The 15002-nt window shown below is 41.6% G+C and overlaps 1 protein-coding gene across 1 annotated transcript in view; it reads left to right on the top strand.

The window, feature by feature from the left end:
- Window positions 1-15002, top strand: part of gabbr2 (gamma-aminobutyric acid (GABA) B receptor, 2) — a 127223-nt gene that overhangs the window by 85539 nt on the left and 26682 nt on the right. The window contains exons 9-13 of the mRNA XM_028399215.1: window positions 750-830; window positions 1645-1795; window positions 2079-2211; window positions 3206-3313; window positions 6017-6139. Of these exons, the coding sequence (XP_028255016.1) occupies window positions 750-830; window positions 1645-1795; window positions 2079-2211; window positions 3206-3313; window positions 6017-6139 (596 nt within the window). The remainder of the gene's footprint in view (window positions 1-749; window positions 831-1644; window positions 1796-2078; window positions 2212-3205; window positions 3314-6016; window positions 6140-15002) is intronic.

Raw genomic sequence — 15002 nt, 5'->3', positions numbered from 1 at the left:
AGCTTTCACCGACCTTTAGCTTTTATTGAGGGTAAAATAAACTCGTAATTGAGACTGTAGAAATCCAGAACATCTCTTCCTGTCCATATTAAGCCGTGAAAGCTACCAACTCTGAATCTTAAAAAGTATTCTTGCAGAGGGTCTTAAAATTCTCTCTAATGGATATCTTGTTAAAATACTAACGGGTGTCAAGCTCTCTATGAAGTTGTACATCTGTGCAGCTTAAAGCTGGGCCATTCGCTGCGTCAAATAAGTATTTAAATATGATTTGTCCACTCACAGTAACCGCTTTCACATTTCAACCAAATAAGGATCACTGCTGCATGATTTTATAACTGCACCCAGCTGCCTCATATCTACTATCCATTACATGTACATTACCACTTCATTGTGTTATTAAAGAGCCCCTCCAGACATGTTAAAAGATATTTTTTTCCATATGTTATTTTCCATAAACAAGTCTAGTTTCCAGGCACAGGGCAGATATTTATTGGTACAGGCCACAGTATCTGCAGCAAGAAGTGATCAGATCTAATTTTCAAAAAGTATCTGCCTTTCCTAAATTGCTTCTGAGAATGACTTCCCAGACATTTCTGTGAAACGAGCCATCAGGTTATAATGTTTCAACATCTACTGAATGGATTGTCTTTCACATGATTTCTCTCCGTCCTCTAGCTAGTTGTTGCTGAAGTGCATATCCAACCATTTATTGATTTATCTGATGTATTTTATGCATGTATTTCTAACAGCGGGACATGAAGTGAAGGTGGGCGAGTACAACGCAATTGCTGATGTTCTGGATCTCACCAACAACTCCGTCAAGTTCCAAGGTAAGAAGAAGTCTGGGCATGTGTGTACAGTATGTCCTGCATTTGTGTATGAGCACTGATGAAAGATAAAGAAGGTGTTCATATCCATCTGATGCTTGTTTATATATATGTTAAAGTCCCACAGCTTACCGCCACTTAGCACTCTCCTCTTTTGCTTACTTGCTCACTTGAACCTAAACTCCCTGCAGCACACATAAATACTCAGACACACTCACACCACTCAGTCTGGCAACTCACCACTCGAAACTGTCCTCGCTCGGCTAAATTATTTACCACTCTATTTTTCACCCCTCCTGTGTTTTCCTGTGTTGACATACTTTGTAATTTGTTTGATACTCCTGGCTATTCTCCCCGCCACTCTTCCTCTGTCTTCTCCGCCTTGCCCCACATAGAGAAGCTCTTGGACTGTACCATCTAAAAAGCTTGTTTCCACATCCCTGACCACAGTGAGTGGAGATGTGTAAGATGATGCCATTTCAATCGATTGGCACACTAGCAGAGAAAAATAGAGCCAAAGATAAGAAAGTGCAGGGTCTAACCACAATAACTTGACTGTGATGCATAGTGAAACATACACTCACACACTAGGAGGAAACTTTGCACCAGGAAATTGATCTCATAATATCTGTATGTCAGCTGTATTGTCACTGTTCTGTGGACAATAAGTAAAAGATTTGAAGGATTATATTTAATGAGGTGTGGTGCAAGTCTCCCATGGTTTGCACAGAAAACACCACGCTCTGTGTGTAAGCAATGTTAATGTTGTGCTGTGCCAGAGACTTTTTTCTAGTATAACATTTTTTTTTTGTCGTAGGGGTCGAGCCTCCCAGGGATCGTACGTTTGAGCGACCACAACGACGCCACATCAACGTGCCTCTTTACAGCATTCTCTCCACCATCACTATATTGGGCATGCTCATGGCTGGAGCGTTCCTGTTCTTTAACATCAAGAACCGAAACCACAGGTCAGCGCCCAGTACAGTGTTAAGAGTAAATGTAAGCTGTTGAAGCGAAGGTGAAATACATATGTAGAATACAGAGGGAGAGTAAATCAGGGGTTCGGGGTAAGGGACAAGTAGTGGACATATAACTGAAGAAGTCTGTGGACTGAATGGTACTGAAATGAAAGAATGTTGAAGCACAAGAATGATGATTAATATCTATCTCTCACACTTCACTCCCTGTACAAGATTTTATTCTGTCATCTATTTTTATCTGCTAATCTAATTTTACACTCTTATTTTTCAGGCTAATCAAGATGTCCAGTCCTTACATGAACAACCTGATCATCCTAGGAGGCATGCTGTCCTACGCCTCAATCTTCCTGTTCGGTCTGGATGGAGGTTTTGTTTCTGATAAAGAGTTTGAGACCCTCTGCACTGTGAGTTCAATTAAAAAGCTGGTGGCATGTTTCATTTTAGACACCTAAAAAGTACATACGTATATGTACCTTTTAGGTGTCCCACTTCATACACATATAACAGTAATGAAAGACTAATCACATGCCCCGCATGACCATGTGAAAACGTAATCTCTTTCTGTAAGTCTCTAGCTGGCACAGAGCACAGTAAGTGTCTCCCCTCAGGTTGCATTACTGTGTGTCTGTGTAGATAGTGGATTAATTAAACAGTTTTGATTACAGTGATGAGTGGCTTCCACTGAGAGACCAAACTCCCAGAAACAGAGACAAACACACATGCATGTGGTGATACTGTGGTATCACAGTAATGTTAGGCATGGCACGTCTTGAGACGCCATCACCAGAACCTGGCTTGTCACCTCAGGCAAGGCTTTACATAAAAGGAGCACAGAGGTTGGTCCATTCTCCATGAATCAATATATTCTGCTCTCCTTGGGAATAGAAGTGTAATTGCTCTGTCTTCTCTATGCAATTCTCTGCCTAGCTTTCTTTCTTTCTAGATATAGTAGACAGGCATATAGACAGTACGGGTAACACCCAAACTGGTCGTACGCAGCAATCAAACACAACATACAGTACACTGAAGCCTATTACTGTAGTTAAATGTAGATGATGTTGCTATATTAGGATTTTTTTCAGTTACATTTTAAGCTTTTAAAAACCTGTCAACAGTGTCCTTTTGTGCCCAAGAAGTGAGAGGTCCCCATTTTGTTTTTCATTAAGATGAAACCCTCGCAGTAGAGTGACGGCTTCATGGTCCAGGATGTTCTCCCAGAGCTCTTGGAGATGCAAAATAAATCTGACAGCTTCTTATTTTTAGAATGCTCCACGACACTGTTTGGAATGAACTTCTCGAGAAAAATGCAAATAACCTGTCAGATCAGATGCTGTTTTGAGCATTGATCACCAGTTTACGACATGACTCAATTAAAGTGTGTTCCTGTTTTTCTGATAGGTTCGGACGTGGATCCTCATCGTTGGATACACAACAGCTTTCGGCGCTATGTTTGCCAAGACCTGGAGAGTGCACGCTATCTTTAAGAATGTGAAGATGAAGAAGAAGGTATTGAATAATTTGATGTTTAATACAGTGGAGCATCACTCAGAGGTCATTGTATTTATCATCAAACATTTTTACTCCATATGTTTCTCAGCTACATTTGATTTTTCAAACATGGCACAAGGCTATTATGTCTTGAAAATGTGCTTTGATTTTTCATTCATATTCAAATGTGTGGCAGCTATCCACTGGCCATCAAAAGTAGATTTGATTTTTCATGGTTAAAACATTTTATTTCTTTTTGTACCATCTGTTAGAGGCTAGTTCACATAGCCACAAGCGTCTCCACTGGCACATGTAGGCCTGACAGTCTCATCCAGGAGGCTTCACGTGTTTTTTGAAGTCTGAACACTGGTGTGTGGGTGATTGTATTCAGACGTGTGCATTTAACCAACACTTTGAAAGATTGGCAGCCTCTGGCACCTGTTTTTAGAATCTTCCTTGTGGAAAAAAGATCCTGAAATACAAATGGCTTTTTAAACATCTGACACAATCTGCTTCACTGGCCTAGTTATATAAAGTAGTGCCGAGCACAGTGAGTGTTGTAACTGTGCTTGGCCTTTTTGTATTTATAGACATCACTCTCCTCCTCTATCTTTCTCTCTCTCTCTCTCTCTCTCTCTCTCTCCCACCCTCTTGCATATCTGAGGAAGTGTGGGTGGCCTGCCAGAGAGTGGGCAGGAAGAGAAGGAGAAGAGAGGGATGGATCAAAAAGTGGAAGAGGTCGGAATGATCTAGGGAAGTGGCGGCAGAAGGGAGGGTGGAGAGACAGAAGGAGGAGGCAAAGCAGGGCAGAAAAAGGGACATGACAAACAATGCAGCCCCAAATGGCAAAGAAAGTAGGTTGGGAACTATGTAAAGAAAATGAAAAGAGGCCAAATGATAGAATAAAACTGAAAGAATCCAGATTAGTGGTCAAAAGACACAGTCATGACTTAGATCAAATTTTGTTTTGTTTTAGTCAACAGACAAATTTATCAGTCTTTTCTTTTTAATTTGGTGTTTAAAATGGTGTTTTTCAAAGTGATAATTTAAGGGAAACAAAACACTTAGAGCTGCCCTGACTTCTCACAGCCAATTATTTCTGCCCATTTTCCTTCCTCTTACCATCTCTCCCTTGCTAACAGATACAAAACAAATGTTTCTTTAGAGGCAGCATTCAACCCTACTGCACACACCAACCCTCAACACTCAAGATGAATTCTCCGTTGGTTGAGGCCAGGGCCTGTGTCTGTGAGCAGAACACACACACAGCCCGCTTCATTCACACTGATTGAGTGCAGGTGCTTTGGCTTGAATAGAGTGATAGTTGCTGTTGGTTCCCTGAAATGTCTGCCAACTGCTGTCGGAGGAGGGACAAACACAAGTGTAAGCCGTCTTTTCTTCAAACTGTGGGGCTGGAACTGCATCCCTCACTCCCTCCTCAACATCTCTCTTCCCATACACTGGGAAAGCAAAGATTGTAAATCAAGACAGCGTTCGATAAGGGTTCCACTTGGTGGGCTGCGGCCGGCACTCCTTCGCTTGTTAAAAAGCTCTGTGCCAGAGACAGTGCGGGAGGTAGGGCTCCATCAATGTCCTCTTCTGTAAATATACAGCACAGATGCTCACAAACGTCCACCCATACAGTACACAATCCCCAACCCAGGCTCTTGTAGCTGCCTCAGTGACAGTGTCAGTGGAGAAACCTGCTAGTATGTCAGAGTGCCAATATTACAGAGGGAGAAAGGAATAGATAACACTTCGGGTAATTAAGAGTCATTACAAAGTTTGTATGAGACTCAGTTGGCAGAGTGACATATCACAGTTTAGCAGATGGTGATTTAGAGCTTTTTTTTGGGTACATTTCTCAAAAATATAATTATTTATTTCCAATTCTTTACTTGTTAACACTCCTTTAATGTCTAAATTTTATATGAATTTATGTCATATAATACATGGATATTATTATTTTTTTCTATGTCAGGTGTCTAATTATTCTGAAGCAATTCAATACAAGAAATGTCCCTCATCGTGCCTTTGCTTAATATCAGCACCATCAAAAGGCAGCAGATCAAAAAGCCGTCCCCTCATGTATCTCATCCTCGGCCCACTGGTGAATGGAGACCTGTGCAAAGACCACTGAGTTGCATCTTGGCTCTCTGATATTCTCCAAACAGAGCTCAGCCTGTGTTCCCTGACCTTTCTTTTGATCTGTGGTTCCAGTCAGTCAAACGCTATTTTAAATAAAGATCACAAACAGGTCATGGCTTTCATCGCTCCAAAGTTCAGGGTACAAAAGAGGAGCTTTAGTAGTTGACAGTTGTTTGGTGGATCTTTCCCAGCTTCTCTCAATTCAAGGTAACAAATTGCGGCATGTTGGTGATGAGGTCGGTAATTCTTATACTGTCTTGTAAGCATAAACAAGTGCTCATTTTAAATTCTGAACCAAGTCTTAAACTTTTGAACTCACAGTTTGGCTGGTTTCCTATCCTAGTAGGTGGTTAATTGCAGTTAAATGCATTGTTATCAGCCCCTGATTAGACGGTTAGAATAAAAGCAGCAGGGGCCTGGGTACAGAGATGGGATGAGAATCACTTGGTTCACATAATTACAGTGGTCAAAAAGAACTGTTTGAAACGGCTCCACAGACACACATACTATTACATAACATTAGCAGGTGTGGGCTATCAGATTAAGGCATCTCATCTTCTTTTCCCCCTCCAGATCATAAAGGACCAGAAGCTGTTGATTATCGTTGGCGGGATGCTGCTAATCGACTTATGCATCCTCATCTGCTGGCAGATTGTGGACCCACTTAAGAGGACCGTGGAATATTACAGCTTGGAGGTCTGTTTTGCATTTGATGTTTTTCCCATTTTGTCCAAACTTGCGCTCTACTGATGCTATGTGGCTTGCCTCAGCTAGAAGAATCTTGGTGACAGATTCTTGCTAAAAGATCCAGTGTATTGTGAGTTTAGGCAAACAAAATGTCTGCCATAGCCTGAAGCGAAAGTGTCTTTGTTGTGCTTGTTATTTTTGGGTCAGGATGTGAGCCATTGCTGCCTCCTGTGCTCATCCCATGGCCGGACATTTGCCAACTTGGATGGGAGACTTTGGCAAGGCCTATTGGAAAAGAGGCACTTGGCATCAGTTTATCTTTGCTGGAGAGCTAGTGTTGGTGTAGAGTAAAAAGAGTAGACTGAGATTCTCTGAGATTGGTACAGGATTAGTCTAGCTTTGAGCCCAGTTGGCTCAAATGAACATACTGTAGCTTTGGCATTAGAGGTTGATGGTGTGTAAAGTGTGTGTTTCAGTTGGGCATTGAGCTGGCATATATGCACACAACTGTCAGTGGTATTAAGGGAATCCAGACTGTGAATTAGGAAGACAGCACTATTGGTTAAGCATATTTGTGTACATATAAGAATAAGTTGCTCTGACATGTAAAAAGGCACCAAGCTTGTGTTGTTAAAAGCACAAACTGAGGCGTCACTGTGCTGGCTATTTTAGTTCATTGTCACTAAGCAAGTGTTTTGTATAGAATAGGGGGCTCTTCTTATCTGGGTGGAAGGATGGATGATGATGAATTATTACAGAAGCGCACAGAAATGTGTGGGTTGTTAAATTTAAATGTTCCACTGCTCAGGTGCACTGGTTAGATGAGAAACGATTAAGTAAGGGCAGATGCTAACATAGCATATGCCATCATAAGGGCCTTGTAGGCTTCAGTTCTGAAGTGTTATTGGATTTCTCTGAAAATGTGTGTAAATCTAGAACAGGAGAGATTATGTTTACTTTACTTTTACTGCTAACAGCTGACAAAGTGGAGCAATTATTCTGCACTACAGCTCAGATTAAATCATCTGTCTTTAAAGACTGTGGTCTTTAAAGACAGACACTATTAAGTGGAGATTTTCCCTAATGACTTGTCTTTCAAGTCCCCTAGACTTGTGTATGTAGGCCATGAAACTGCTAACTGCCTCCCAGGAGCCCAGACTCCTTACAAATTGACGGCATTGGTTGGATTCTCATTGACCCTTCTGCTAAACAGAGGTTATCAGAAGGTCAGTTCAGTAAAAGGCAATGTCTGTTGGTGGATTTTTATGGAGACTTCTTTTGATCATGCTGAATGGATTTTCTTGTTGTTTGCTTGCTTGTTGTCAAGGTCCTGCGGGGGATGGAAGGGTGCCTGATGCTGTGTTGCACCCACATTTGACTTTTTTTGTATCTTCAATTGAGTAGAAGTCTTGTGAAGTGATAAATAGTTCTTATCTAAGAGTATCAGGTCAGAGTTTCGATGAAAAGATTCCTGTGGGAGATCTCTGAGAAATAAATGCCACACATATTTTCATGCTGCTTGTTGTAACGGCTCTTGGTGTCTTCTAAAGGTATGCTTAGCATTTGTACAACCCTAGACAAAGCCATATTTCCTTTGTGATGATAGCCACTTATACATTTAAGCTTGCCTGAAGGGTGAAGCAAAGCCTTGCTTAACATATTCATTTGTGAATGTTGTCAGTGTGTGCAGTTGGGTCCTTGTGGAGTATTCTCAGACTCTAAGCCCCCAGCTGGGGGGAGCGTTGTGAATATATAAACCACTCACTGTAGGAGTCTGCATTCCCCTTGGGTCATGGATCTGCATGCTTGGGCTGAGGCAAATGCCTGCCCAGCCTGCCAGATTTCCAACACCAGCAGCAGTGGACCCTTGGGGCTCAGCGAGGGGAGAGACAGCCGGGAGCTCTTCTGCGCCCAGGGGCCTGCATGGCTGTCAGGTGGGACCAGAAACCAGAAGGCAACCCAAATACCCAGAAAGGGGATAAGGAGAAGAGAGACGCAAGGGAAAAATAATATAGCTGAATTCCAACACCATATTAATGGTAATAAACAATATCAGAAAAGAGAAACAACCACTTTTTCCACAATCTTTCAGCTTGGTTTAGACTGGTATAAACTGGGCTTGCTGTATCATGTGTTTTTTCTCCAAGTACCTACCCCCTTATATTTTTTACCAGTCTTGTTTTGAATCCTGTTTTTTTATTTAAACATCTGCTTAGGTGAAACAAAGGTGAGGGGTGATGAGGGCTTTGTGGAATGGGATCATGGTGGATGGTTTCCATAGGGCTTAGGAGCCAGAGAGACTAGCTCTGACGGACTAACAGTAATTGGCGCAAGGCGAAGGACCATTAGTTACTCACTTTCCTGTGAGTTATCACATCATGCTAGGCTAACACTCCCTTGCGACTTCTCTCTGTCTGTTGTCTTTTTCCTTTTTTCCCGCCTCTTATCATCTCGCTCTCTCCGTCTTTGTCAGAATCCCCCCCCCCACCACACTGTGCATTTGCCCACTGTAGAGAATTGGGAGTTGACCTTGGGTTCAGAAAACTGTAGCTACCTTCTGTACCCAAGGGTAAGCAGTATGACAATGCAGTGTTATTGAACTGCCACAGTGCTAGGTAGGCTACCACATTTGTTGTTTGAACAATTTCACAGGAAGGTTTCTTTATTGACACAGAATCAACAAGGGTATTTCCACATTGTTTACAGGAATGGTGATTGCTTTTAAGAATTTAGACACTAAATGATGTTATGTTGTATGTGTGTATGCTCACAGACAGACATTCTATAAATATTCATTCTATAAGTGAGCAAATGACATTTTGGGGAAATTGATCTTACTCATGGTGTGCAACCAAGATTTACCCAATGGAAGCATGTACATAGTCAATCCTGCAAGGGTAGTCCCACTGCTCTGAATACAGCAAGCTAAGCTTAATGAGCTACCATTAGCAAAACTAGGGTATTCCCCTTTGCATCCTTTATTAGCATTAACAAGAAGATGAAACTGAAGAGGCTGACAATAGATCCTTGTGGAACGCTTCATAAAACATGGCTGATTTAATACTCTCCCAAATAAAAGTAAAGAATGCCGGACCTCATGTAGGGAGTTTAGTCTTTGAGTGTCTCAATAAGAGAAGAGTGACCCCAGAGTCATATTGTATACTTCACAAGAATGCTGTTTTAATCATAACATGCAGATGATATGCACTCGCTAGAAATGACTTGTGACCTTGACATCGTCCCCAACCTCTTTAAACCAAGCCCGGCCTCGATCTTTGAAATGACCTTACAAGCTAAATTCAATAATGTGCTGCTGAGATTAAAGGTAAATTGGCCAAGATGATAATTGCAGCTCTGCGTCTTTTCTTACTGACCCCTACATCATAACAACACAGGGAATATTCTGCATATCAGTTCCTCTCTTTTCCAGAGAGAGCTTAATAAAAGCAGGAATCATTCTGGCTCCAGGAACATCCTGGGAATGCTGATGGAGAGGTTGGGCTGCAGTGAGCAATTAGACCCATTTTGTGGCTCGTTAATAATTGAGCATTTGTTAATGGCATAGACGCAGCAGGACTGCAGGCTGCAGTTAGATTAAGCCCTGCAGTATATATGTTGTTGTGTCAATGTACACACGTGCATATCGGAGCATGTGAGTGTGCCCTGTTAATTTTTTGTTAATTTTATGTGTGTTCTTGCAAAATACATTATTGGCCTGTATATATGTGTGTGTGAAATTAACCCACTCATGCCAGTCATGTTGTATTTTTGTACATCTGTGTGTTTACCTATACCTTAATGTCCTCTGTTGTGATCCTGGGCATTGTCTCCTGCATAATGAAGGACAAACTGTCGAGAAAGGATGATTAGCATTCCGGTGGATCCTGCAGCAGACCCCCTCTACTCTAGTCTCTCCCTTCGTCTCCTCTTTCTTCCCCACCCTCCTCTGTCGTTTTTACCAGCTTGGAAGCTGCTGCAAGGTTTGGCGGGCAGGCAGGCTGCAAAAGAATATTGCAGTGTGGCATCACCATGGTAACGGCCATGGTTCCTGACATCCATAACGCAGAGAGCAGCACTGTTGATTCATAAGACAAAAATAACGGGTTAAGGCACGTAATGTGTCGACACATGCTGAGATGATTTTAAACGTCCATATAGAAACGCGTGCGCTGATAGACCATCAATAGCCGAATAAAACAGAAAAGGCGTATTTACACACACATATGCTTGTGCATGTATATTATCTTTCCCCCGACCTGTATGCAGTCATGCAAGGAGCAAAAGAGAAGGGGAGCGGGTGGATGAGTTTTATAACAATGCACTCATTTGTTCCCAATATCATATCACTGAAGAAGGAAGACTAAGTATGACTCATTAGCTGCGTTTAATGTGGAAATGTTCATCTTTATGCGGCGAAGAGATGATGGTGGTTAACTTGACTATGAGCCTTTATTATCAGTGATGCAGATCGACACAGGTCCCAGGCTCAGTCAAAGAGGTGAGGGCTGAAACGTAGCACTAATCTGACCAGAGAATAAAGAGCACTGCAAAGGTGTCTGTTACCTGACCTTAACATAAATCTTGTAGCCAGACATGATGCAGCTGCTTTTTTTTAACTCACACCTTTAAAATACATCTAAAGTCTTTAGATTGCTGAGTGTACAAAGATATTTCTCTTGCTTAAGGCTATAAAACACCATCTGTTCTCCTCATATTTACATATGCTATTTGTTTTTTTGATGGAAAGATGCACAGTTTACAATATTTCTGGAAAGAGGAAAAGTCATTGTAGACAACAGACATGCTGCAGACAACAGATGAGAAGGGCAGTTTTTACATCTGTTGTAATTTCTATTAATGATTACATCAGGGCAATTTGACAGCACACACCTGTTATCAATGTGACTACTGTGTAGTAGTAGCGCCACTGTGGTCCTGGCAGATTGTGCTGTCTGGTTTTATTGCTGGTATATTTTGTCTCCATTGTTTAGCTATATTTCATATAACTGCATATTTATTACTGTCAAATATTTGGTGTAGGCGGTTACTTTTCATTTACTTAGTTACTTTTCTATTCAGATTTGTTATTTTTAAGCCAAGAAGTAAAAGAGACATTTCTTTCACCTGCCTGTTGTGGCCGCCTACCTTTTCTCACTTGTGCTGTTTACCTCTCACAGACTTACATTCTCTCCTGATCCCAGAGGTATACAGGATTTTCTGATATTCAGTCACCCCTGTAATTTATTGTGTCTATGTATTATGTCTATTTATTTACAATAGAAGTGCCTCCTGCTTTCCTTTGTTGTCTATCCATTTCACTGCTGTCATCCCTCTATAAGACATTTCTCCATTAGAATGGCTTCATGTCTATTTGTGGACCCCTTTGTATTCCATGCCTTCTTCTCCTTTCTCTAACCCTTTTCTTCTTCTCTTTATTTTGCTCCCTTTTACCCCTTGGGAGTGTGCTGGGAAAAAAAGCAAGGAAAATCAGAAAACAAGTTTGTGACAGCAGTAGCAGCAGATGAAACTCAGGCTGGCCTGAAATGTCCCCCTTCTGCTCCTCCTGCTTTTATTTCAGCCTTTCTTTTTCTCACAGTGTCCTTTCCCTCCCAGTTCCCCATCCTCTGCTCAGTTTCACCTCTTCAAAGGGAGGGATCTGGCCCCAGTACCAGCCAGGATTTTGTGTTGATAGGGACAGTAGCAAGCACGGACAGAGGGAGTGAAGCACGGGCCAGCAAAAGTACCTTGAGCTCGACAGATGACAAGGATGGCTGACAGTATGTGAGATTGTGTGTCACTCAAGGTCAGTCAATCTGTATGTATATACAGATGAGGATTGAATCAAGTATCGCACAGGTATTTTCAGCTGTTGCCACATATTTTCGCATAGCTCACATTGCATTTATTGCACATAATATGATAAGACCATCTCTATACAACAGCTGATTCTTCAGACTCTCTATACCCTAGTATACCCCACAGACCACTGAATGAGCATCTGAAATGCACCAAGGTGAGAAAGGGCTCAACACAGTGTATATTTTTGAATTTGTACCTTTAACTGTGGAGGTTCAGGTTTTGTTAAAAACAAATTTAGATACTGTGCATGTGTTTTTTATTAAAAATTAATGACTACAGAAAAAAAATATAGAGCAAACACACACTTTCTTAGGATACCTTAAAAATAGCACACACAAGTGTGTGTGCTTCAGTCTCGCTTAACAGTACTGTGGAAAACAGAAACTCCCCTATGATCCCAGCCCACGTTGTTGTTCTTACTCGTCCCCTTCACAGGTTCTCCACTGCAGTCACAGTCAACAGTTGATAGTGTGAATGCCATCTGAAGGACACTGTGCTCTTTGTGTTGTGTTTCACTATCAGTATGCTCTGTTAAAGGAGACTCTAGGTTACAATTTATCCAACCTGATTGGCTTTTAGTTCTTAAAATGTTTGTCGTTGAGAAAACATAGATAGTGTTTTTTATTTTTAATTTGAAATTCACTTAAGTCTTTTACATTCTGCATCAGAGTATGCAGAGATTTATCTCACAGTAATCATATTCACAGTGACAGAAACAGAGGTGTGTTATGACAAGTGCTGGGAATCATAAAATATTTCTTCAGTAGAATAAAGAACAATGTCATCTGCAGCATTATCCATGGCTTTTCTAACAGTGCTAAGATGCTGCTAAGATGGGCTTTGAGGATCCTTTGTTCGTGTTAAGTAAAGCAGAGGCTGAGATCAATGCCTTTTCAAAGTAAACTGGGTCATTAAGGGATAACCACCACCCACCTAGGCCTCCTCTCATCGACCACCTCTGGAGGGAAGAAGGATGGAAGGGAGAGAACAAAAGGGAAAGGGGGTACATAGACCTCACACATTGGTTGTGATTTGTATAGCTGTGTGAGTGTCAAAGAGCTTGAATGTCTCACAAGGATGGGCTTGCATTGTTACATTAATAGTAAGGCATTATTACTACGTGTGTCACATTAGTAGAATGCATCAAGTTCTTGTGTCACAGTGAATGGAAGACACGTTGCTCTGCTGGAAGTAGCTGCATGGTTAACTGTTAAAATAGACTCAGCTATAATGATAGTCTCGCTGACATGAACCAGTGTCACACCACATAGGATATTACATTCATTGTATATATACAGGGCTGTGCAGTACATTTGTAAGGGGTCCAAAGCAGCATAGTGCCTTTGACATTGGTGTGTTATTTTTAAGGTATCCTAAGAAAGTGTGTCACAAGTTTTACCTTGGGGATCCCGGCTTCTTTTTATAGTTTTGCCCATTTTTACATGTTCCAGCCAGGAGTTCCACAGAGCCCACTAGACAGGTCAAAAAGTCCCCAACCTACATGGGGAGGGCTGCATTATGAAAGGAGTGTCCTAATAGTTACTAAAAACAACAGCTATATTCAGAGCATAAGCAAAACAAGGCATTCATTTAGATGCAGCTTGTATTGTCTTGTATATCTAAACCAATATGTGCTGTGTCAAAAGAGTGACAGGCATCAGTGCAGCCCGTCTCCAATGTTTCTATATTTACAGTTTAATTTTATTGAGTTTAACTTGTAGTCAGTGCTTCCACTTCAGTTATTCAGTAAAGCTGCTCAGAACATTTGTTGTTTTATTTTGTCTTGCTCAGTCTATTTTCGCAGAGGAAGGTGAGGAGAACCTGGAAGTCAAGTTTGCTCAGGATTTCATCATTTTTGTCAAGAATATTTGCCAAGTATTTTTTTCTTTTTTCATGCTTTGGCAATGCGCTGGTATTTGTCTTATGAGGGACAACTGTGTATGCTATGTTATGCTGACAGCGTTACCAGTGAATCATGCAGGAAAGCACTCTAAGGACAGCGTCAGAGGTGCATCCTTTGTTGACACTCTAGCTGGTAAATTGGACACGTGGATGTGCATGACTGAGCCTGTTCAAGTGAATCTGTCGAAATTGGAATAGGGTGGCAGCATTCGCCTCATTTTACCTCCTCTCATCTGTGTGTGTGTTGTGTGATTTCTCTCTCTCGCTTACCTGTACTGTATATCTGTCTGCCTCCAACAAAATAAGCACAAGCACATAAAATTACCCTCACCCTCACCTGTACCTCTCTGTTTCTCCCCCCTCACTTCTTCTCTTTTCTTTTTTTTTTTACCTAGCCCTTTTTGTCATCCTCCTCTCCTCCTGGTGCCCTGGACTACTGCAGTTGCTAGGCAACAGCTGATTGAGCATGAGGGGTATGCAATTGACCAATTAGAAGTCTTTCAAATGAAAAGTGGTGTCAAGAGTTTCCACCCCTACCTCCGAAGCTTTAATGTGGACACTGGATAATCTACTGTAGGCATGTGTACAACATCATCATGTATTTTTCCAACAGAGTCCTTTACGCAGACACACACACACACACACACACACACACACACACACATGCACAAGAAGTTTGCTCTTTAAGTGGTCTTTTAATGTTAGGTGTAATAAAGTGAGTCTGTATTTGTGTGTGTCTTTAAATGCTGGGGTGTAGTTGTATGTGAGTCTTAATCTATAATAGGCATTGTTCTCGTGACACACATACTGTCCATCTTCCCTTCCTTCCTTCTATTTGTATCAATACAGCTCGGTCCCTTCTCACATTTCTTCTGTCCATTCAATTGCTCTCTTCCTCTCTTTCCATTTTCCCGTCTCTCTTTCATACTAGAGACACCCTCTATCACTGACCAGACGCATCCATCAATGTTCCTCCTCTGCTCATCCACAGCCCTGAGGATTCCATTACGGCTCAGCAGCTTACACACACACACACAAACACACATGCACACACAGTTTAGGAGAAGGCAGCTCTATCTCATCTAGCCATAGGCACAGACATGATTAGTTA

The sequence above is a fragment of the Parambassis ranga genome, chromosome 2 (genome assembly GCF_900634625.1).
Source record: "Parambassis ranga chromosome 2, fParRan2.1, whole genome shotgun sequence".
Lineage (NCBI taxonomy): Eukaryota > Metazoa > Chordata > Actinopteri > Ambassidae > Parambassis > Parambassis ranga.
Note: the sequence above shows the minus strand (reverse complement) of the source record. Positions and strands in the feature narration are given on the sequence as shown.